The 23,065-nt window shown below is 43.3% G+C and overlaps 1 protein-coding gene across 2 annotated transcripts in view; it reads left to right on the top strand.

Moving 5' to 3' along the window:
• The window catches only part of nav1a (neuron navigator 1a), a gene marked incomplete at its 5' end in the record, with an annotated part of 68,208 nt that overhangs the window by 12,682 nt on the left and 32,461 nt on the right, over positions 1-23,065 (top strand). Inside the window, 2 exons of one of the 2 annotated variants that reach the window (XM_080030597.1) lie at positions 1,543-1,645; positions 3,319-3,648. In XM_080030597.1, the coding sequence (XP_079886723.1) occupies positions 1,543-1,645; positions 3,319-3,648 (433 nt within the window). Of the gene's footprint in view, positions 1-1,542; positions 1,646-3,318; positions 3,649-17,789; positions 18,095-23,065 lie in introns of those variants that run through there. The other variant, XM_080030598.1, reaches the window with a different exon arrangement.

Here is a 23,065-nt window from a genome sequence, read left to right as displayed (position 1 = left end):
TACAATCCATTAGGATTAACCTTCTGGGCCCCTTTAATGTCTATTCCAAATTTCATGTCAAGATGTCTCACAAAATCACAAAAATGTCAATCTGTCAGTGCCGGTCAGAGGATAACCAAAGTCATTGGGATTCATTGGTCCATGAAGTCTGTACAAATGGTCATGGCAAAGCATTTATGGTTGTTAGAGTGGACCACTACTACAGCTATACCCTGTATATTGCCAGTTTTTGTTTTCCTACTCAATATGGTTTAGGGTTAGGCCATATCTTACCAGTATCTTCATGACCCTCCCCCCAATCATACGTACATAAACATGTGTGAGTAGGAGAGAGAGCAAAGGGTCAAGGTTATACCATGCGGTTCAGGTCTCCTGGTTAATTTACTGAAACTATATGTGATAGATTATATATGTGTGGAGGATTTTCCTAATTCTCTGTATGACTAGGTCTGAGCCAGCGATGCAAAACATTGTTGTTGGAAGCAACAAAAGTGGGAGCAGGGACCCATATCAGACTCTCAGACTGAAATGTTTTGAAATTAAAACTGTGAATTGAGACACATTCCTCCAGCATGGATACCGTGTCTGTACCACTAAGTGGATGTGCCACTTTGGGTTGGTTCCAGTCATCCAACCGGAGGAGTAGCATGCACACACACACATATACACACACACACACACACAGGTTATAAACAGCAGTTCAGCTGGCTCGCCCAGCATGAATCCATGTGTCCCCAATCTGAGCAGATTACAGCATATTAGGAAGGGGTGAGCTAAATGCCAACGTGTCCCCTGGGTAGAGGCTATCGGTGTATTGTGTTGTGGGGTGAGCGAGGGGGCAAAGGGGTACAGTCCAATGAGCATGCACGGGGCCATTGCTACTGAGGGTGGTTGGTTGGAGAGGAGGGGAAGGAGGATCCATCTATCCAGGCCAACAGAGAAAGGATTGAGAGACCTGTATGGTCTTAAAGTTCTCCTTGGTTGTATGGTCTGTCTGACTGCCGTAATATATAATTTAGTTTGCGTCACTGCCATCTGGAAAAGCAGCTGTGGGCACACCAACCGCCATTATCTCTGTCATGTCTCTTCTTTGTGAGATTCTCTATAGTTTCATCATTTTAACCTGTTCCTGTGTTGAAGCTGTATGTTTTGGGCTTTGTGTAGAATAGATTTTGAATACATGTTTGCGGGGACTGAACATTATATTTGTTCTATTAGAGTATGTGATGATCAGTCTGCATTGTATGGACAATAGAGGAAAAAGTCATTATTTATTAACTTATATTCAGTCATTTCACACTGTATATACCATTACTAACTCCCATCCGCGTGCATTCATACATGTATGTATCTGATAAATGTTTGAAAAGGGTAAGCACTACAGAGTGTACTGATCAGTAACCCTTATCTGGCATTACATCTCTAAAAATATCTGTGTGTGTGTGTGTGTGTGTGTGTGTGTGTGTGTGTGTGTGTGTGTGTGTGTGTGTGTGTGTGTGTGTGTGTGTGTGTGTGTGTGTGTGTGTTTTTGCACCTGTGCAGACCCGGAGTCCCAGAGGAAGAGGACCGTGCAAAATGTTCTGGACCTACGACAAAACCTGGAGGAAACCATGACCAGCCTGAGAGGGGTGCAGCTCAGCCACAGGTCAGACACACACACACCCAACCACCAACACACACACACACACACACACACACACACACACACACACACACACACACACACACAAAGGAAAGAGAGACAAAACAAACAAACAAGCCAAGACTGGTTAGTTAAAATAGCTGTTGAGATGGGCTGATTACTATTGACATTGCTAACAGTATTTGGGCGGGTGTGGTGGTGGTTTGTAACTGCCTGTGACGCTGAGATCAATATCAGCATTTCCTGATAGACCAGTAATCATCAGTCTGTCGTTTTCCGCTCTGCTCTGCTCTCCCTCTGCGCTGGTTAATACGAAAAAACTGAAGCAGGCTTAGCTCAAAGCCTGACCTCAAAGCTGAGCCTGCCAATGCACCGGCACAACTCGTATAATTCGCACACACGACAAAGCATGCGATAACGCTATGATTAAGTGTGTGTTTTGAGCATGTGTGTGTTCTATCCCTACTGTCTGTCATTGACCCATTCTAAACGCATTCAGAACGTCTTAAGGTTTTGTCCTTGAGTGTTTCCCCTCTGCCTGCCTGCGTGCCTGTCTGCCTGCCTGCCTGTCTGTCTGTCTGTGAGTCTCCTGCCATGTAGCCTCCGTCTTGGTCCCTCAGCGAGAGCCACATGAAGAGCAAATAAGCAGATGGTTCCCTGCTGGAATACATTTCCTTTCCCATTCATACTTTTCATCCTCCCGTAATAACCTTGAATCACTCCCCGCTGTTCCCGAAGACGTGTCTGCTTTGAGGGCCTACAGCCTGTCTGCGGAAGTTCCCCGTACAAACAAGATGTCATATTTCCTGTGAAAAATAAGTGCTGAGAGAGTGTGAGATTTGCATGTATTACACAAATGGACTGGTGAGCAACCTTTGCTTTGTCCTCACATATTTTCCTTTGGTTTACTGTATATACTGTGTGTGCATAACAAGCAGAAAGCCTGTGCAATTCCATTCTAAAAAAAACGGGAAGCATTTATTTCTCATCTTCTTTCCTGTCTGATTTATGTACTAAGTAGTTAAGAATTTAATTTGAAAATGTCTCCATTGATGTTATTTTGTTGAGATGATTCTGTATCCTGCAGACAAGATTCATTTTAACCTAGGCAGGCACATGCACACACTGTCACACACTGTGAGAGCCAGTGACTTTTAGTATGCTAATGCTCATCACGCCCACCCTAAGACACTAAGCAGTGATGCGCTGTGCTGCTTTAGCATGATATCTAAACGCTTGTGATGCTGATATTTGTAGACTCACAAATGTGTGCTCGCATGAAGTGACAGAGCTGTGCAGTTTCAAGCAGAGCTCAGAGGAACATAAAGGCTTGTTTGCTGACATGAAACCTCACAGACACACGCACATACACGTACACACACACACATCTGGGAACCAAATAATCCCTAAGCCCTTGTAAAGTAAGTGTACAGCTCTATTAACTGAGTTACCTCTGAGAGAAGTGGATGCAGGGTGGGGAGAGCAGGAAAGATGCTGGGTGGAGGAAGCATATCCTAAGCTCAAAAAAAAGGAAATGAAAGATAGACATTGACTTCCTGTCTGTGATGACTGAACTCTGCCTTTCCAGCTCCTTTGTGATGGCACAATGCTGTGAATGTTTTCAAATGTTTTACCCCTGAAGAATCCTAAAACGTATCCTCCTTCTCATCCCATAGCTGTGTGGAGGGGACCATGTGCTACGACAGCGACGAAGCAGCCGCGTTCTCTATTTCCACTATATCAAACCGCTCCTCTCCGTTATCATGGCGCCAGGGTCAAGCCAGCCCCCGTCTGCAGGCGGGCGACGCCCCCTCCACAGGTAACAGCCAGTTAGACGTTCCCCTGAGGATAAGCCACACCTCCCGGATCAACCTCATCGAAGCGCTGGACGACTCGGACCCCTCCCTCCTCAAGGGAGATTACTTCAGCAACAGCAGCCTGGGCAGGAAGAGCCCCATCGAGGACGATGAGGATGATGACTGTGATATTGATGATCTAGGGAATGGGTAAGTTGTGTTTTTTATTTTATTTATGTATTTTTACTTCTGCTTTATTAACTGGACGAGCATAAGGAATATTGTATGACTGTCATGACGCTGCAGTCTGAGGGGAAGCGGGACACTTGTGTCTCATTAATGATCTTAGCATTGCTTGTTAGGGGAACCTTGCCACATGCCAACTGTTACAACCCCACAGCTGCACGCAGGCCTGTACTTAGTGGTTTACCAGCACAACAAAGCCTTGATCAGAACCTTCTGTAATGCATCACAAGCCCCCCTTATAGTGTCTGCCTTGACACTGGCAGCTGTTGCCCCCCTGGTGCAGCTGGCTCTGCCATAGTCGGAGAACAGCCCTCTGGCACAGTCCAGGAATGATGTCACAATCATGGAGCCCCCTTGCAGGGAGCATCCTGACAAATTCAGCTGTGAGCCCGCTAGCTTTGCCAGCAGGCTTCCATACAGTGGGACCCTAGCACTGTTGGCTCACCAGAGCCCCCTGGCAGAGCAAGAATGCAGATGTGTTTTGGAAAACTGGTAACCCGTGCTGTCGAGCCAATGTGAGCTCAGTAAGAGCTGTCAAGGTCAGACCAGGTTTTGTTTTTAATGAGCCTTAAATCAGAATGTTTGATGTTGAGATCACATTGGAAAAACAAAAGGTACCTTATCAGATGTGACATCGGCATTTGTGCTGTGTTGTGTAGTGGTTGTTACCCACATCACACACACACACCTTTCTGTTCAGTCTCCACAACACTATGGCAGCAGACTGAGCAGTAAACAGCAAAAAGGCTCTGTAAACTTGTTATCTACTATACAATGGACCCGAAAGGAATAATCCCAACCTTGTTAATGTGAATGTGTCTGGGTATTATTGATGACAATCCTTTGGCTTTGTGAACATTGTCTTTCTTTGACTTCTGAGTCAGAGGGGCCGGTCAAAAGAGAGAACATGCTGGAGGCTGCTGTTAGGGTTCAAATAATGATTTAGCCTGTCAGTAAGACAACGCCTTACCGTGTGACTTGATGACCGATCAAGAAGCATTACATTGATTAACAGTTTCACATCAATACACAAACGGATCTATTAATGAATGACCTCATTTATGTTCCCTGGACCTCGCTGGTTAGTTTTGGAAAACTTGTAGCCCCTTGTCCCAGTATGGGGAGGTATGACGCAACATTTTTACTCGGTTGCACACACAGAATCATATTTTACTGACCAACGCTTAGCACATTAAGAAAAACACATTATCTCATTGTAAACAAGGTGTGTGTGTGTGTGTGTGTGTGTGTGTGTGTGTGTGTGTGTGTGTGTGTGTGTGTGTGTGTGTGTGTGTGTGTGTGTGTGTGTGTGTGTGTGTGTGTGTGTGTGTGTGTGTGTGTGTGTGTGTGTGTGTGTGTGTGTGTGTGCGCATGTGTGTGTGTGTGTGTGTGTGTGTGTGTGTGTGTGTGTGTGTGTGTGTGTCTCTGTGTGTGCCCTCTCATCCAACCAAACTTTTTTTAAATCCTCTGCTGGCCACAGCTTGACGTCCCCATGGTAACCACAAAAATGCACCCCCAGTCACAAGGAAATCAATTGCAACACAGTTGTTCATGTCCGTGCAGTATTACTTTTGGATTTGGTCATGGCCTCCAATTAGTGGCTGTATAGGTTTATATTGTGTTTTGTTTGAGTAGACAAAACAAAAGGCAACATTTGTTGGCAAATTAAAGAAAGCAATTTAGAAAGAGAGATGATAGACAAAGGAAATTGTGCCCTCTTTTATCTTTTTCTGCTTAAGATCAAATTGTTATCGAATGAATTAAGATCTTGAAGTAATTTTTCTTCTATAACCTTTAAAGATGCACTAGGCAAGCAGTGAGATATTGGGAAGATGTGTACAGACTAATGTAAATCAATAGTACCTTGGACAAATCCTTCCCTTGTGAGATCATAATATTTTATATGTTGGGATGTTGAAAATATGTCCGCACCTAACACTTACTTTTCGTCATCGACATATTTGTTATCCAATATGACAATTATTTTATACCATAAAACAAAAATACTGAAAATAATAATGAATGATAAGCTCAAAGTGATGTATACGAGTTGTTTGTTTTACCCTACCAAAATAATTCAATTTACAGTGAAGAAAAAGCAGCACATTCTCACAATTTAGAACCAGCGAATGTTTGGCATTGTATCATGATAAATGTTTTACTATTGAAACTTAACTACTTAACTATTGACACTTCTGGTTCTGGCATTTGTTGAATCATTTATGTGGTCATTTTCAGTCTGCAGGCCTGTGGTATATGGCACCTGATGCGACTTTAACCTAGTGTCTTCACCACTAGAGGGCAGGCTAGTGCTGCAGCACCCTGTTCCCCTTTGCTGCTCCCCACCAAATCTACTTGAAGTACTCCCATGCTGCTTTACTCTCCCTTCTCTCATAATTTATTACACACACTCATCCATAATACATTGAGGCACTGCCCCAGTCATACAGAGGTCACACTCCACTAGCATATTGCATTCCCAGCATAGACTGTATAACACACAGGATTTCCCCCACACTCTACATAATGCATAAATAACACACACACACATGTTCTTTGTTTGGGTCCATGTCGTCCTCATCTCTTTGTTGTCAAACGGTCTCTAAAATATTAGGGTTTAGCCATAAACATATATGGGTGAGCAGGATTTGACTCATCAGGGGTCTCACTGTGTGACTCACTTGAGTTACACACACTGCAAAGGCATGATTCATATTCACATTATAAAGGTATGTTTACCGTGACCGTACCGTAACCTGTCTGACACACAGACCCCCTAAACACTCTCACACACAAGCTGAGTCAGGACCCCTTTATGTCAGTTAACCATTTCCTGTGCTTTTTGTAGCTGGGGCCTTGACCTAGAGACTGATGAGTACTATTTACATGTTGAACCAGAACCACTCCCAGTGGTCCACCCACACTCTCCCTCAAACATGTCATTCTCACCGTGTGTGGGGGTGGGGGGGGAGTAATGAGATGTGGGCGAATATAGGTTTTAGATTTACACTTGGGAACTAAGGCTGTTTTAGAGTTTAAATCAACTACATACATTGTCATACATTGTAAACTTTCTTTTAGTTTTTTTTAAAATGATCCACAGGTACGGCTCAGTCCGTTGAGAACTTTTCTCTTTTTTCTCTTTTAGAGACTGGGCAAACATTCTGCCACAAAGGATCTTCTAGCAGAGCATACGAAATACATTATTTTCCAGGGTCTTGTCATAGTCCAAATCTTTCAGGTTTGTTTCAAATAGTGTGGTTTCTTTATACTGTCAAGGTTTTTTTTTTTACGTTGTGCCTTACTTTATATGACACTGCTTGCTAGTTTCAGCCCCCATGTACCTCCTATTCCCTGAAGGTTGGATGCCTGTGATTGACACAAACCAAATAGTCCCATTTCTTAATGTAGACAAGCAAGCTAGAGAAGAGCTGACACCACAGCAAAACAATAGGGTACATGCTATGCTTTGTCATTAGTCTGTTTCTTTCGAGATCAACACTGGAACACTGTTGAGTGTATGAAAGTGCAGAGAGAAAATTGAAATACACATGGGCAAATATATTGTACGCATAAATGGAGAATAATGGCTGTGTGTGTGCGTGTGTGTGTGTGTGTGTATGTGTGATTTTATGGCAAACAAATCATCTGCACAAATCATAAAGTCTATGTACATTACTTGTCTGAGCCTCAACTGGCCTTACGTAATGACTGGTATTGATTGTTGTAGGTGGTGATAATGGCCTGTACATGCACACACACACACACACACACACACACACACACACACACACACACACACACACACACACACACACACACACACACACACACACACACACACACACACGTAGACGATTGGATGAGCGTGTGTCTTGTTTTTCTGCCCTGCATGGGCGCAGACACATTGTTTCAGGGTGGAACAGCTCCCCATCCTAAGCGAGCTCCCATTAGTAAACGCACGATCTCCATGGTTTCAATGCCAGACAGGCTGGTTGAAAGCTTGTGTTTGGGGCGGGACAAACACAAACATACACTGAGATCCAAGGTAGCTTTTCAGAGTCTGTCGCTTTGAGTGTTCTGATTTTGCGCCGTCTCCTTTTGGAAAAGCAGAAGTAGTGAGCTGCTTGCTCTTCGTGTCAATCAAGAGAGGGAAGGGAAGTGAAACAGAAAGAGGAATGTTTCAATGGAGAAGTAATCTGTCAGTAAACTGTTAGTTTATCAGCCTCATGTCTACCTATACATTGTTGGTTTATTTCAAACCCTGGAGGGCATTATCTGTCTTTTAACTGGTGGCTATCTGAGTGCATTGATGGTAAAGCACTGCAACCCCTAGAACTTGGCATTGCCTTTAAGCCTTGAGGGTAGTTACTGATGCACACACTCACATGCATGAGTGTGCTTGGGCTCAGACAGAAGTGTTCATTTTTCACAGGTCAAGCTCAAACCTGCTGTACTCTGACCCCATCTACTGGCCAATAACTAGAACCACACTCTCACTCACTCGTGCGCACACACACACACACAAGCACAAGCTAATGCAGCCTGACATATCTGATTAATGAATACCCCTTCCCTTCCCACATCTGGATCTTATTTACGTTTACAGGTGATGGATCCACTCACTCACTCGCTCACTCACTTTCTTTTTCTCCTTCTCACACACACACGCACACACACACACACACACACACACACACACACACACACACACACACACACACACACACACACACGTGCGCACTACCTTCTGATGTGATCCTAAATGGACACACCCAGGGCTTCCCTCTTGCTAAGAGCCAGATCTTTTACACTATGAGTCATACTGCGGTTCAGTTACAGACCCCCTCCCCAAAAAATAACAGTGCTCTCCCCCTTCTCTAGAAACAGTCCACATATATGTGTCATAATATGTCCACATAACAGTCATAATAATATGAAATATGGTGATGGAAAAGAAGGGAAAACTGCAATTTTTGCATGTATGGCTGTGAAGTTGTGGTGAGAAAGATAAAAAACGAAGTACATATAATCTGACAAGCAGGTGATTAAATGTGTGGTAATTTTTTTTTGTCTAATAGAATATGACTCTGGAGTAACTTTTAGGACAGATTGCGAGATGCTCATGGCATAAGACAACATAAATGAAATGAAGAAATTTCAGATTAATTCAAATGATTTTCAAACGGACCAAATTTGGTGATATCTTGTCAATAGTTTAAGTAATAATATATGTAAAAAATAAAAAGCACTATATGAGCGACTTAACTCTTCTCCATGTCACTTTTAGCTTTCTAGTGACGTCAAATTCTTCTCAAGGTCTTTCTCAGTTAATACTTAGGAGTTATGGATCATTCCATTCAAATACCTGCTGCTGGAGTGTTCTCTATTTTTCCAAGCAGTCATTGGTCCCATACCATTTCCATATGCTATGAAAATAAAATGTTTTAACAGCTGTGTAATGCATCATAGTAAAATGTCAAGCCTGCATTCATTTTTGTCAAGTTATATCATCATATGTAGTGAGGGACCAGTGCAGACTAATTCATCAGGACTGTGTTACTACTTCACAATTCACAGGAAATGAGTTCAGACTTGATGATGGATCATGGAATCACACAACTTAACAAAGACAGCCTGTTGATTTTTATATACAATATGATATGTATATTTGTCTGAGAGGTTCGGATTCATGCACTGCAAAAAGGTCAGCATTATTATTTATGGGACTTATTGAAAATATATTTTTTTGGCATTTTTATGCTTTATTGATAGTGTAGAGAGAGTTGAAATGGGGCAGAGAGAGGGGAGTGACATGCAGAGAACGACTGCGGGCTGGAATCGAACCCGGGTCTGCTGCTGGCCGAGGCCCATGGGGGGGACGCCTTACCAACTGAGCTAAGGGCGCCCCCTTGAAACTCTTTTAATGTAATACTTTCTTTCTCCACCGAATGGTCTCACACAATATTCTGAACCAAGATTTCTCCCCGAACCTTTTTACTCTCTGTCTGTACGTCATTGTTTGTCTACGAGACAAACAATGACGCGTAGACAAACATGTCTATGCGACTCAACATGAAAAGTTGATGAGAGGGCTGAAGGAGGGTGGGGGTTGATGGGGGTTGACGGGGTGTGTGTTGTTCTTGTCATCCCCTACCTGCTCTTCTCTCTGGGCCTCTCTCTGGCTCTGTGCAGTTCTTCTTCCACTCTATATGCTCAGTGTGGCGTGTAATCAATTACTATTGCTGTCATTATGAGGGGAACTTGACTGAATGGTGGAGGGCGCTCTTCCTTTGTTTCAGCACGTGCGGGCAAAAAACACAAGAGAGGACACCCATGGAGAACACGCGAGCACACACACACACACACACACACACACACACACACACACGCACACGCACAACTCAATATGTCTTTATTCATCCGAGCCATTCACCATATTCACATGAGCTTAAATGAACAGAGTCATATGGAGATTTCTTTGTCTTTCTGTATTGTGGTCTACATACGGCTTGAGAGGCTTTTACAGTTTCATTGGGAGTTAACAATGCATAAAAGCCATACTTAAAAACGATACTATAATCACATCTTGTTCATATCTTAGAGCAGATATTTATATTTAAGTATACATTACATGCGTTATTTGCCATGGCTATCTTTTCAGGGATGATGTAACCCACTCCAGCTGTAGCAGCAGGACTCCGTTGACAAACAATAATGACATTAATCTGTTTTGTCTGTTAAAAAGTGGCACACGTGCACACCCACTCACACGTGCACTCTCATACACATGTCGAGACATTGACACACAAATACACAAACACAAAAGATTGAACAGAAAGTAACGTATGGGGATGCGGGGGGATTTGCAGTCCATGAATAAAAAAACCCTGACACCTCCTCTTTCAGTGAGAATAATATCCACATGCACCTTTTTTAATACTGTTGTTGTGTTTGCTGAGGCCTATCGAGCCACATGGTTTCATTATTAACCTTCCTAGTTAACTATTATTACGCTAGATAGTTTATACAGTGCACACAAACAAGGAACGGCGAATGAGACTTTGCTCCTAATGGTCAGTTGATCTGTGATGACTTTCACTGTTGCTAAAAGGAAAATATCTGCTGTACTTCCTTACACACACACAATTACAAACACAATTGTGTTAATGCGCCAGCTCACTGCAGTCAGTTTTGCTACAAGAATGTTTGAGTTTTACTCTTGACGCTCTCCAAAGATGTGTTTAGTTTGACCACAAGCCATCTCATTTATTGTGAAACAGAGTGATGTTGAGCAACAAACACATGTTCTGGATGGGAGCTTGGGAACAGCACTGACATGCCCTCGGACAACATTTCCCACATCCTGCTGTGGGATAAAAGAAAAGTTTGAGAAAGTTTAGTAAAGGAATTCTTTCTCTTTTTCACCAAACTTCTATATCTCCTATTCCAGACATGGCTATTCTCTCTCTCACCCAAACAAATGCCTAAACCACAAAACCACAGCAGCAACTGTTGCCTAGACTCCCCCCACCCTATTTAGGATTGGTAAATCTCTATGGAGACGCTATTGCATAATCCTTGTTAATCCCCTGCTTCCTCTTATGGCAGGGTCGGTAAAGAATAAGAGAACTCAGGGACTTGGTCAGCAGACTGCAAGGGCAAGGGGGCGTGGATAGGGTGGCTTTGATGGCCCGTGTGTGTGTGTGTGTGTGTGTGTGTGTGTGTGTGTGTGTGCAGGACCCCCACGTAGTTCAGAGGGATGTGTTACCATGTCAACAGTATGAGCGTGCAAAGCAAATAAATGGAGTGCATGTGTGTGTGTGCGTGGGTTAGTGAGTGGACCTGGCTTCTTAACTTACAAAGGTTAAAATGTTACAACTCCTGCCAGATGACCAATTCCACCCCATTTCCTTTAAGGAAAGAGACCGATCCTGCTCTTCCTAGAGCCGTTTACAGAATCCACTTTATTCTCTCTTCTTATGATTAAATCACACCTGACCCTATAGACCAGATGAAAAGGAGGAAATGACCTCAACACAACAACTGATGGCGAACATGAGGCTAGACCAACAAGCACAGATATAAACCATATTGATGTCATTCAGTCAACAAACTGTCACTATAAAGACTTCAGAGGAAGCCAGATTTAATTAATTACTTGTCTAAAAAAAACATCTGAACTGTGGAATAGAATATTATGGTATTTACAGTATAATGATATAATATATGAAAAAATCCTATAACGACAACTTTAGCCACGCTTGGTTCAGGCTAAAATATCTCAACAACTGCTGCCTACTGACTGGTTACTCTTTGTGACTACCTTTAGTATCACCAGATGGTCAACATTTTCACAGCTCAACAATATACCACATTTATTGCCACAACATACTTTGGCCTTTTATCTAGAGCAAAAATCAGGTAAAAAAGATTGTTCAGACTACCTGCAGAAATGTAAATCACATCAGCCTCAGCTTACTTAGTAAGTGAATGTTCTTAGCATGCTAACAAGCTAAACTAACTAAACCAGGTAAAATGCTCATGTCAGCATTGTCATTTTGTGAGCATGTTTTTTTCATTCTCTCTTACTAATTCCAAGGCAAAGGACAAACTTTAAGATTTGACTCTTTACCTTGCGTGTTGTGTGGATTATCATGGGAAAGAGTAATATTTCTGGAAAGGGAATGATATAGATAAAACTAGTGGCAAGTGTGGACCTTCATTTATACATACATATATACTGTACTTTTCTGAACAAACATTGAAAAAAATGCATTAAAGTACTATTTTCTTCTCCTCATTTTTGGCAAAGAGTTGTTTTCGGTGTGAACACCACTTTTCTTGTTAAAGGTGAAGTAAGTGGTTTATTTATATTAATATAAGTATTAATTCACTCTTTATTCATACAGTAATCACTTACACGATGTGCGCGTTTCATAAAGCCAATCTCTTAGTCAGCTGCTCTGCATGTAACAAGCAATTACACTTTCTGTAGTATCCCGAAAAAAGAGAAGACGCTACAAACCCACACCCGTCCGCACCCGTCTCACTCATGGTCTCACTCCCGGTGCACGCCAGAGTGACACATGGGTGAATGTTTATGCGCCTACAATGGCGGAGCAGGTAAAAATCCTTCTCAATGTCTGTTTTGATGGTTTTTATCATGTTTTATCACACTTATGGATCTGAGATGATGCTAGATAACTTGCTGTTCGAAGACCGCAGTGCATTAATGTGGTGACGTAGGGACGAGCGAGGGGACTGCTAACTGCAGTAACTGACAGGAAGTTAGCTAAAAGAACCATTCCGCTTACAGCTCCTTTAATAAAAGGGGAGTTTCAGGAAATGATCAGGTTCATTCCTGAAAGTTGTTTCCCACAGTACAAGACATGCCCGCCCACGCACACACACACACACACACACACACACACACACACACACACACACACACACACACACACACACACAACTTCAGACCTTCTACCTTATACTTACTCATTCTTACCCTCTCTCTACAGCCATACAGCCTTTAAAGTACATGATTAGTTCCTCTATAGGGGGTAAATGAAACTGCATAGTTAAAGACAAGCTCTTCATGTGCTTTGGTTGGAAGCTGCCTCAAATCCATGCTTAAAACACACACACACACACACACACACACACACACACACACACACACACACACACACACACACACACTAGATGCACACTAGAGCCTAAACCAGTTAACAGTGGGGTGTGACGGGGCCTTGTAATGCGCATATGAATTAACCTTTCTTCCCTCCCATTGACTCCCACCATGTTATTCTCTGGAGCTGTTTCGACATTAGTCACACACTTTTTCTTTGTGACCTCCCACCACCACTCTCCCTTCCTGTTCTCTCCTCATTACGCCATCTCTTAATCTCATCCTCTCCTCTATGCATCAGTGCTCCCAACAGTAAATGTATCCTTCATTATTTTCCCATGACACATAAACTGAACTTGCTGCTGAAAACCTGTTGAGCTGTATTTGAACTCTGGAACACGTGGGCTGCTTTTGTTGTTAGGGGGCCAAGCCCGAGAAGGGCTGGGACCGCGTTTTGCAGAGCAACGCGGTTCCCAAGCCCTGCGGGGCAGGGAACCCTATTGTTTTTGTAAGGATTATTCTTTATTCTTTATTCTTTATTCTTATTCTTCCATGCGTAAAAGTGGTGCTGCAGCCCAAACCGTAAAGGGTTGGGACATGCCACTTGCATGGCTTATCCAGGTCCATGGTACGTACGCAGAGGAAAAAATTCAGACATCCCGGCCACTAGGTGGCGCTACAACAAAGGAAAAGGCGTTTTGGGCTATAACTTCCGCACCGAAAGTCCGACAGTCAAAAACTTTATATCCACAGATGCACACAAGTTAGATGCATCTTTTGAGATAGGCCACGCCCATTTGCGTATATATACATTTTTCGCTATATCGCAAAAACTGTGTCAGTCACCAAAACATACTCCTCCTACAGTTTTCGCCCGATTTATACGAAACCAAAAACATTATGCTCTACCAACTCCCACGAGCAAAAGTTGGTCAAATAATTTTTCTACGACCATCGGAAGACCAAACGGTAGCGCTTTAAAGATTTGCGAAAATCCGTAAAAAAAAAAAAAAAGAGGGATTTTCTTGAAACTCAAGGGAGACTATCATGGGGCATACCTGAGTCTATAAAAAAAATATGGGCAAGAAATTCCTATGTATGCCGGACTTATTAAAAAAAAGAGTTTTTCAATTTTTTGGCCTTTTTTCGCCATTTCCTAAGTCTTTCGGCGGGAAAATGGGAAAATTCAAAAAAGTCTCTTTACAATGGAGAGGTTCACAATTTCATTTTGCTCATAACTCCCCAACCAAACATCGCACATTGAAAAATGTAACATCCACTTGTTCGGTACATTGAGCTGCATCTTTCTATCAAACACAGTTTTGCGAATGTCATCCATAGGGGGCACCAAAACCACAAAAAGCAAAGAAAACGCGTTTGGGCCTATAACTCCCACACCGAACATCGCACATTCAAAAACTTTACATCCCCGGATTCCGTGAAGCGAGGGGCCGGCGCCGCGGACGACGACGCCCGATCCCGAGTCGCGTGGGAGGCTTGGCCCCCGTTCACAACTGCTTGCAGTTCTAGTTCTTCTTGTTCCTCTTGTTCCTTAAAAAAAAAAAAAAAAGACAAAGCATCCCTTGAGTCAGGGTTTCTGAGCCATATTGTCCTCAGCGGACTAGCCCTCTCATAAAGCCTCTTCTACGCGCAAGATGCCTAATTAGATGCTTTTTATAGTACAGCCATGGAGTGTCCCTCAATGCACCACAAGTGCACCTTTTCCGACTGGGATGGAAACGTTGATGTTCAACCCTGAGTGTGTCGCTGTGAGGTCATGTTATTCCAGCATTTCTTTACTAGACTGGGCATGCAGGCTGGTACACAAACTATGGTTTAACTCTTCCTCCTCTAGGGTGGGAGTCTATTTGCCAGGAAATCTGACAAAAGAATGTGTTTGTGTGTGTGTGTGTGTGTGTGTGTGTGTGTGTGTGTGTGTGTGTGTGTGTGTGTGTGTGCGCGCGCAAGAGTGTGGACAGCAAGAGAGGGAGAAAGGCAAGTGTTGTAGTGTGAAGATGATTAAAAAAGACATTCCACGCTGATGGTTGGATAAGGAATTAAAATATATGAAGTCACAGAAGTAACTGTGAGATTGTAGAGGAGTATTACAGGCTAATAATAAATGTGTGTGAGGGGCATTGATGATTAACGTTTGTTTATATACATTTATGTTTTGGCTAAGCAAGTGTGTGTGTGTGTGTGTGTGTGTGTGTGTGTGTGTGTGTGTGTGTGTGTGTGTGTGTGTGTGTGTGTGTGTGTTTTCCTGGTCTGATAAGGGGGATGAGCTTTCCCAGGTCGCTTGACTCTCTCATCAGCGGAGGAGTGACAGGTTCCCAGGGTCATATGGGTGACCCTGCCTGTATACTGTCATTACACTGTTGCATCACTACCTAATTATACCGCACCACCACACACACACACACACACACACACACACACACACACACACACACACAATCACGGCGTTGAAAACTACCACTGTGGTCTCACATACTGAGTGAAAAAGGAGAAAAAAAGCCACTCTTTGATGATGATTGGCAAATAAATAGAGCAGGAGACAGAGGGCATGTCTGGACATGAGTCAGTGGCCAGTAAAGTAAAAGTTGGCCAGACAGACACGCAGAGAGGGCTGTCCAAGTAGCCTTTCCAGAAACTGGGATGAGACTAGACATAAGTAAAAGCAATGGCTCACAGGGACTTAAAGAGGATTTTCAATTGGAGTGAATGTGGGAGTGTTTTTGTTGTTGTATATGTGCACATAGAAACAGTTTTCTCCTTTTTCTTTATTAGTAACGCTAGGCAACAACTATGGCAGCGGCTCCACTAACCTGCAGTTGGACATGCCAGTGTGCCAATCAGACCCCCAACACACACACACACACACACACACACACACACACACACACACACTGGTGATTGCCCATTTTGCTGTGTATGGTACGGGGGAAGAATCATGTCTTTGTTCCATCTGCACTCAAAAAGAGTGTGTTGATGATCTCCTCTCTCTCTCTCTCTCTCTCTCTCTCTCTCTCTCTCTCTCTCTCTCTCTCTCTCTCTGTGGGGGGTGCTGGCCAATCTCCTTATTTCTATCTCTTGTCTTCATTTCTCTACCACTCACACTATTTCTTTCTTTTGTCTTCACTGAAAATAAAGTGTTAATTATCTCTTTACCCACCCTCCCCCCTTTTTGTTGTTGTTCTGTTTCTCACCCCTTCATTCACTTATTGAACAGAGCCACTGCAGACAGTCAGATCTATTCACTTGGGTCCACTCAGTGCTTAAAGTGTTTAACCACCACTGGATGCTGTGAGGGGGCAGAGCTGGGACGGAGTGGATACACGATAGCCACTCTATTCCTCTGCAAGTCTCCAATAGCCAATACACACTATGTTACAATAGAAACACTGGAGTCATTTACCCTCCCTTGCTTCATTACATCCTGATTGAGGCTTATTTATGCCACCGTTTGCTTTGGCTACCAGCCAGCATTTCTTCTACACAGTGGGCCACTGTTGGAAGATATTTATGTGTAATACATTTCACCCTAATAAATCCAGTACAATATAATCAGTTAAATTTGTGATATTTAATTAGCATTTTATCATTGGAATGAGAAAAGTATTTACTTAGGTAGGCTATTGTGCTGAAGTTTTAAGGTACTACCCTCAAATGTGTTATATACTGCCACGTAATAATATTTTAATTTTACATGCAAAAACTAATGACCGGATAGATGCATACTTATAGATTAAACATGTTATTTTTCATAAATTATAGATTCAATTGCTAAGCAAAATAGTTGAGGGAGGATGTATCTCAGCCAAATGCATCTGGCTAGCCAAGATTTACTCTGAATGTCTTATTACCAATATACAGCATAAATAAATGATTTGCCATTAGTAAAGCCATTCTACCACTTATAAACACTGTAAGAAAGTGCATCAGAACAATCCAATCTCTCTGAGATGGGCAATCCTGAAAAATGACTAAACTTTTGATTCTTGCACATGTTACAATGTATTTTTGCCTTGTAGAAGTTTGAATTCTGGGATTTCACTTGGAATTGATTAATGCTCCCAAAATGAAAACTAATGCCAACCTTCACTTGCATTGCCTTGCTAAAACCGGGTTGAGTGAGTGGCCTGTCTGTCTTGTCTTGAGTTGATTGGAGATCTTCAGAGTGTGAAAATGTCTTTGACATGTCGCTTTAGATAATGCGACGACTGCGTTTTTATCCTGCGGCTTTGAATGCTCTTTAAAGCGCTTTTGGAGAGAAAAGAGGCACAGCTGGTCGCGATCAGTGAAACAGGGTCCGGAGGAGGAGGAATTTGGGGTGTTGCCTTTCTATCCATGCCTCCCTCTCCTGCTCATCGCCTCCCTCCCTCCCTCCCTCCTTGAGTGAGTGAGCGTGTGTGTGTGTGTGTGTGTGTGCGTGTGTGTGTGTGTGTGTGAGAGAGAGAGAGAGAGAGAGAGAGAGAGATAGAGAGAGAGAGGGAGTGTCAGATTGGAGGCACTGCGGGAGTGGGTCTATCAGTTATCGCTGCTGAATCTTACAGGCGGTTCCCCGGTTGTCTACGGTGAAAAGCTCCGGGTGGATCCTATCTCTTGTTTTCTCTCGCGTCAGCTCCGTGGTATAGCGGGATATGCCAAACGGGAACAAAGCGGCGTGAAAAGCTCGCTGGACGACTGAAGAATGAGCGGGCGCGTGCTGAATGGGAAAATGCTGCATCTCCCGGCTCCGCAGCAGCGCGCAGGGAGGACAATGCACTTTCTGTCAAGGTAAATGGATGAGACCAGAGGCTGCATGTGACTGACTGAGTGAGAATACCGGACGAGAAGCCAATTGACACACTGGTGACAATGCTCTAAAATGTGTAAACGCGCGGTACAAACGCAATGTACTTAGTAGTGGTGAATGGGTTGTAGAAGCTCCGGCAGAGCCTGTGCGTAAAAGAACAGCAGCAGCAGCAGCAGCATGTCTCATTGATAAAATTCCCAACAGCTGCACAGAGGCACGTTTCATTATTGTGACTGGCATGCGCTCAGATTCTGGACTGGTGTAGGATATTGTATGTCAGTCTAGACACCGAGAAAATAATGGGCTTTTGGTTATGGAGCAATTGTGTGTGTGTGTGTGTGTGTGTGTGTGTGTGTGTGTGTGTGTGTGTGTGTGTGTGTGTGTGTGTGTGTGTGTGTGTGTGTGTGTGTGTGTGTGTGTGTGTGTGTGTGTGTAGGCTATAGGCACAGAGCTCAATGCGGTAAGACGTGTTGAATCAGCATTGTCTTATAGAAGCAGCTAAAAGGCAGGGCGATGTTTCTTTCTCAGCCTTAAGGAAATCTTTTTAATCGTATACGCAATAGTGCACATCATCTGAATATATGCTAATGGTTGTGAATGCTGCATGTGGATGCCTACGCGTATGGTGTGCGTGCGCGCCTTATCTGTTCTTCCGCCGGCTTTTATGCCCATGTTTTTTTTGGCTGCGTGCCTTGACAACTGGTTTTGCTGGTGTTTTGGTGGTGGGTCAGCCAAGACAGGTATGTGTGGGTGTGAGTGGGTGTGTTCGTATTGATCCGCTGCAGGGCTGGACCGGACCGCATCGAATTCTACTGGAAGGCTGACCTACATTTTGAACGACGCCTTATCCCGGTATAGCTGCTGTGATTGGATGAACAGCAGCAAGTCCTCCTCCATAGCATCTTTATACCCACTGCCATTTGAGAATTATTTAATTTGTATGTCTTAATGTGTGTGGGCTAATATAGGCCAGTTGATAGGAGGGGGCTGCAGATGGTGAAATGTAGCTGCATATAAAACACTTGTAGCCTATTTGAGATACTAGACAGATAGTGCCTAATGTGTTCAAGACAATAAAATGAATCTTGAATCTTGTTAGGAATTATTTGTGGAATTCATACTGGAGTTGACTTGCTTTACAGACGACATCAGACACAATGGCAGAGATGCTCTTATTGATTATTTGCGTTTGTGTGGGCAGAGGTCAGCTTTGCTCTTTTTGGTCGACTGACTGACCCCAATAGAATCAACTCTTTATCTAAACCCATTAGGGGAGAGTGGCCTGATATGAAAGGCATGACACACACACACACACACACACTTTGTATCATAACCCATTGACATAGAAGCACACACACACACACTAGCTTTTCTCAAAAGTGTTTGAGTTGGAACTTGTGTGTTGTCTGCACAGTCCCTTACAGTGAGCAAGAGACTGATAAACTATATGATCGATGCCATTAGTGAGTGAGAGTAAGCTTGTGTGTGGGTGTTGGCGTGTGTGCGCTCATAATGAAACATTAAACATGCCTTGTAAGCTAACCAGTTCCAGCCAACAAAAAGATTTGATCAACTATTAGTCACATTGAAAGCAATCCAACATAAGCTTAGTGTCACTCTGTGTGTGTGTGTGTGTGTGTGTGTGTGCGTGTGTGTGTGTGTGTGTCACCACACTGCTATTGAGACGATGTTGTTCAGATGCCAGTGCCAATATCCTTTAGCTATTCAGTAAAGTGTTAGGGTTATTTAAGTGACTTGTTCGGTTGAGGATATTTCCGCTGCATGCCAACAACAATGGTTCAAAACACTTTCCCACAGGATGCTTTGTCACCTTTTTCATCGTTTGAATAAGTACAAAAGCTAGAGATTTCTGCCAACAAACACCACTGTTTTCATCCAACACATGCAAATGTTTTTTATTGGTGCGTTAGTTGAGGTCCGGGGGTCAACGATAGATTGAAGTTGTTTTGGAAACACACTTTGCTGACTCGGACATGGGATGAGACAGAAGGGTCAACGGCCTTTTGGAAGATGTTAACATCACGCCCTTGTGATTCATGGTTGATGAAAAGCACTTAATAATCTTCAAAATGCAATCTTGTCCACACAAGTGCTGATACATTTGACAGCTCAAATTAGGTGTAAAAATAGGTGTTGAAAGCTTTACTGTAAATCCACACCTTTTGGATGTCGTTAAAAAGATTCCCGTTCACATAGAAATGGCATGAGTAATCAAAAACATTTCAACCAGGCCACTTTATGCAGCAGCTGATCTGCGAAAACACATGACAATTTCTACTATGTCATGTTTTTTAAAGTACTTTGTGCATCCACACTGCCAGCATTTTAACATTAACCAAGTTGGCTTTATCTTCTGTGGCTAAAAACGTTTGGGTCTACAGTATGTAGATGTAATATAATATAATGCAGCCAGTCTACTGGCTCTTGATGTTCTGCAATTAAGGGAACAAGTTAACTTGACTTGCCTACAAAGTCACTAGGGAAGCCGAGGGCAAAACAACAGACGCTTGTAACCTGCGCATGCACCAAGACACATGCACATTTTTATTGTACACACAGGAGCCTGTTTTAACAAACAGAGCTTGTATTTTCACGAGGTGGTGCCCCCCCGACTCCAGCCTCCCAGTTTAGTGAGTTTCTCTGTTACATCAAAGCCAGACATGGACCGACAGCCGTACAAGAGTGCACCTTAACAAGCTTGCTATGGTTAAAAAAATAAAGCTTGGAGCCAAATCTCAACGGCCATGTATTCATAAGCTCAGGATGTCATATTTCACCTGATAATGTTGTCGTTTGAAATGTAGAGTAAGGTAAAAGCTCAGACGATTGTCAATTGTCAATGCTTTCTTTGAGTTATAGGAAAGCGAGACAGTTCCTCCAGTTTTTTTGGGGGGGAAACAGACTCGAGCTCTTACTTGGAACCTCTGTATCTGTCGTATTATTCTCGTATGTGTCTCTGTGCCCGTGCCATGGTATGCGTATTTGCGTCTGCATATGTCGGAGGATTAGGGAGTGGGTCCTCAGAATACACTGGCTGGAATGTGAAGTGTGTGTTTTGAGCGGCCCCGGAGGGCAAGGAATGTATGTCTCCCCAAACTCACTGTAACAACTTTTAAGGGGCAAGACCAGAGCATGTGTGTTATGAGTGACGGCAGGTGATGGGTGCGCCCCAAGGCCTGTTGGTCCCACTACACATGTGTTCACATACGGGGAATCCACACAAAAACACATACATACATCGAGCTGTCTGTCCCCCTTCCACAGCATGGGGCTAATGCGTGTGTTTTAATAGGTGTCTGCTTTATCTCCGCCAGAAGAAGTGAAAAAGTATCTCCGCTCCAGTCAATGGGCCTTTCATTCTTTTTCGTTCAGTAGGTGTTTGGACAACCTTTGGCAGGTGCTTAGTGGTGTTCTACTCACATCTGTAGTCTCTTTGTGTAGCTTGACTTGATTAAAAGTAAACTATGCAGCCCCATTCGATTCACATGTTGTCACTTTGGGCTTTTTCTCTATATGTTTTTCTTTCTACCCATCTCGGTTTCTGTCTAAACATATTCGCTTGTTACTATATGGTATAGTTAATGACTAAAGAGATGTTTCTTTCCCTCTTGTCAGCCCGCAATCCACCAATCAACTCCAGTCAGCACATTTAACATTCCATGGGGAAACGGACGGCTGTTGTTTGTGCTAATCTGGGAGCTTAACAGATAGATCAAAGTGGTGGCATTAGTTAATCAGCTCTCCTTATCAGAAAATGCAGAGATGACCGTGACAGCTTCTTTGTCTTGGGGGGGAGGATGGGCTTTTAAAATTGTATTCAATGTGATATTCTATATTTATTTGGCTTAGGCATGTGGTAGCCACAGCCCTTTTTTTAACCGTGAACACCAGCTCACATCATGCTGACATCATACGTCCACCATCTGCTTGCTATATGCGCATGAGTGTGTGTGTGTGTGTGTGTGTGTGTGTGTGTGTGTGTGTGTGTATGACAGTGTGTGTTTAATGGAGGCAGTTCCCCATTGTGATGCATTTGAGTAGAGCAAAACACTGACCATATCCTCATTACTGTAAATGAATACCATCCTAGCACTGTTAAAATGTCTCTACTAACTAATTAACATTTCCCCCTTCCCTAAAACCCAAACGGGTTAGCTGGTGTATCGTTTCTTTCTGTTTTGTTGTCATTTGGCAAGTGGTGGAGGGAGGGAGGCCAGAGGTAACTAAACCTCAGGATCCAAACCCCTTGTCCTGGGCCCCTCTGCGTGCCGGGGTTCCCCCTTGTCAGCTCCTCCCCAGTTCTTAGCCCTTCTTGATTTTTGGGGCTGGGAAGCGCTCCACACTGCACCCCCAGACTGAACTACTTATGGAAGGTGATTTAAAAAGGCTATTCCACCTTGTCCCTGGAGTGCTGTCCCTCTTCTGCTTCCTGCTCTCATGTAGAGAAGAAAGGCACAGTGGAGAACTCACGGTACTTTTCAGGGGGTTGAGGGGTTATTGGGTCATAAGAGCTCTGTTGGGTAACCACCTAACGCAACGGGGCATTTTAATATCTTCTGAAACCTAACACTCTTTGACCCAATTTTTCTCTTGTTACATTAAGGGCAAAAGATCACTTAGAGGAATTTCTCTATTTTAATTTATGCTAAATGGTTTTACAAAGGCATTGTTTGTATTGTGACTGCATTCAAAGCCCTGCATTGGCCTTGTTTAGAACGGGGGGGGGGGGGGGGGCATTCACCTTTCAAACTTTAACCCTATTTGAGCTGAGTAAGAAGAAGAAAATACAACGAATAGGAGTCAGTCTCTCTCTGGTGTCTCTCAAGGACTAATCCACACTCCACCACCTCTCCCAGCTTCTTCTACTGCTTTCCTTTTTGGGGCTTCCAGTATGAGCGGATCAAGATGACCCGCTTTCGGTGTCAAAATGA

The sequence above is a fragment of the Ammodytes marinus genome (assembly GCF_949987685.1).
Source record: "Ammodytes marinus genome assembly, chromosome: 7".
Lineage (NCBI taxonomy): Eukaryota > Metazoa > Chordata > Actinopteri > Uranoscopiformes > Ammodytidae > Ammodytes > Ammodytes marinus.
This window is presented reverse-complemented; position numbering and strand designations above follow the sequence as displayed.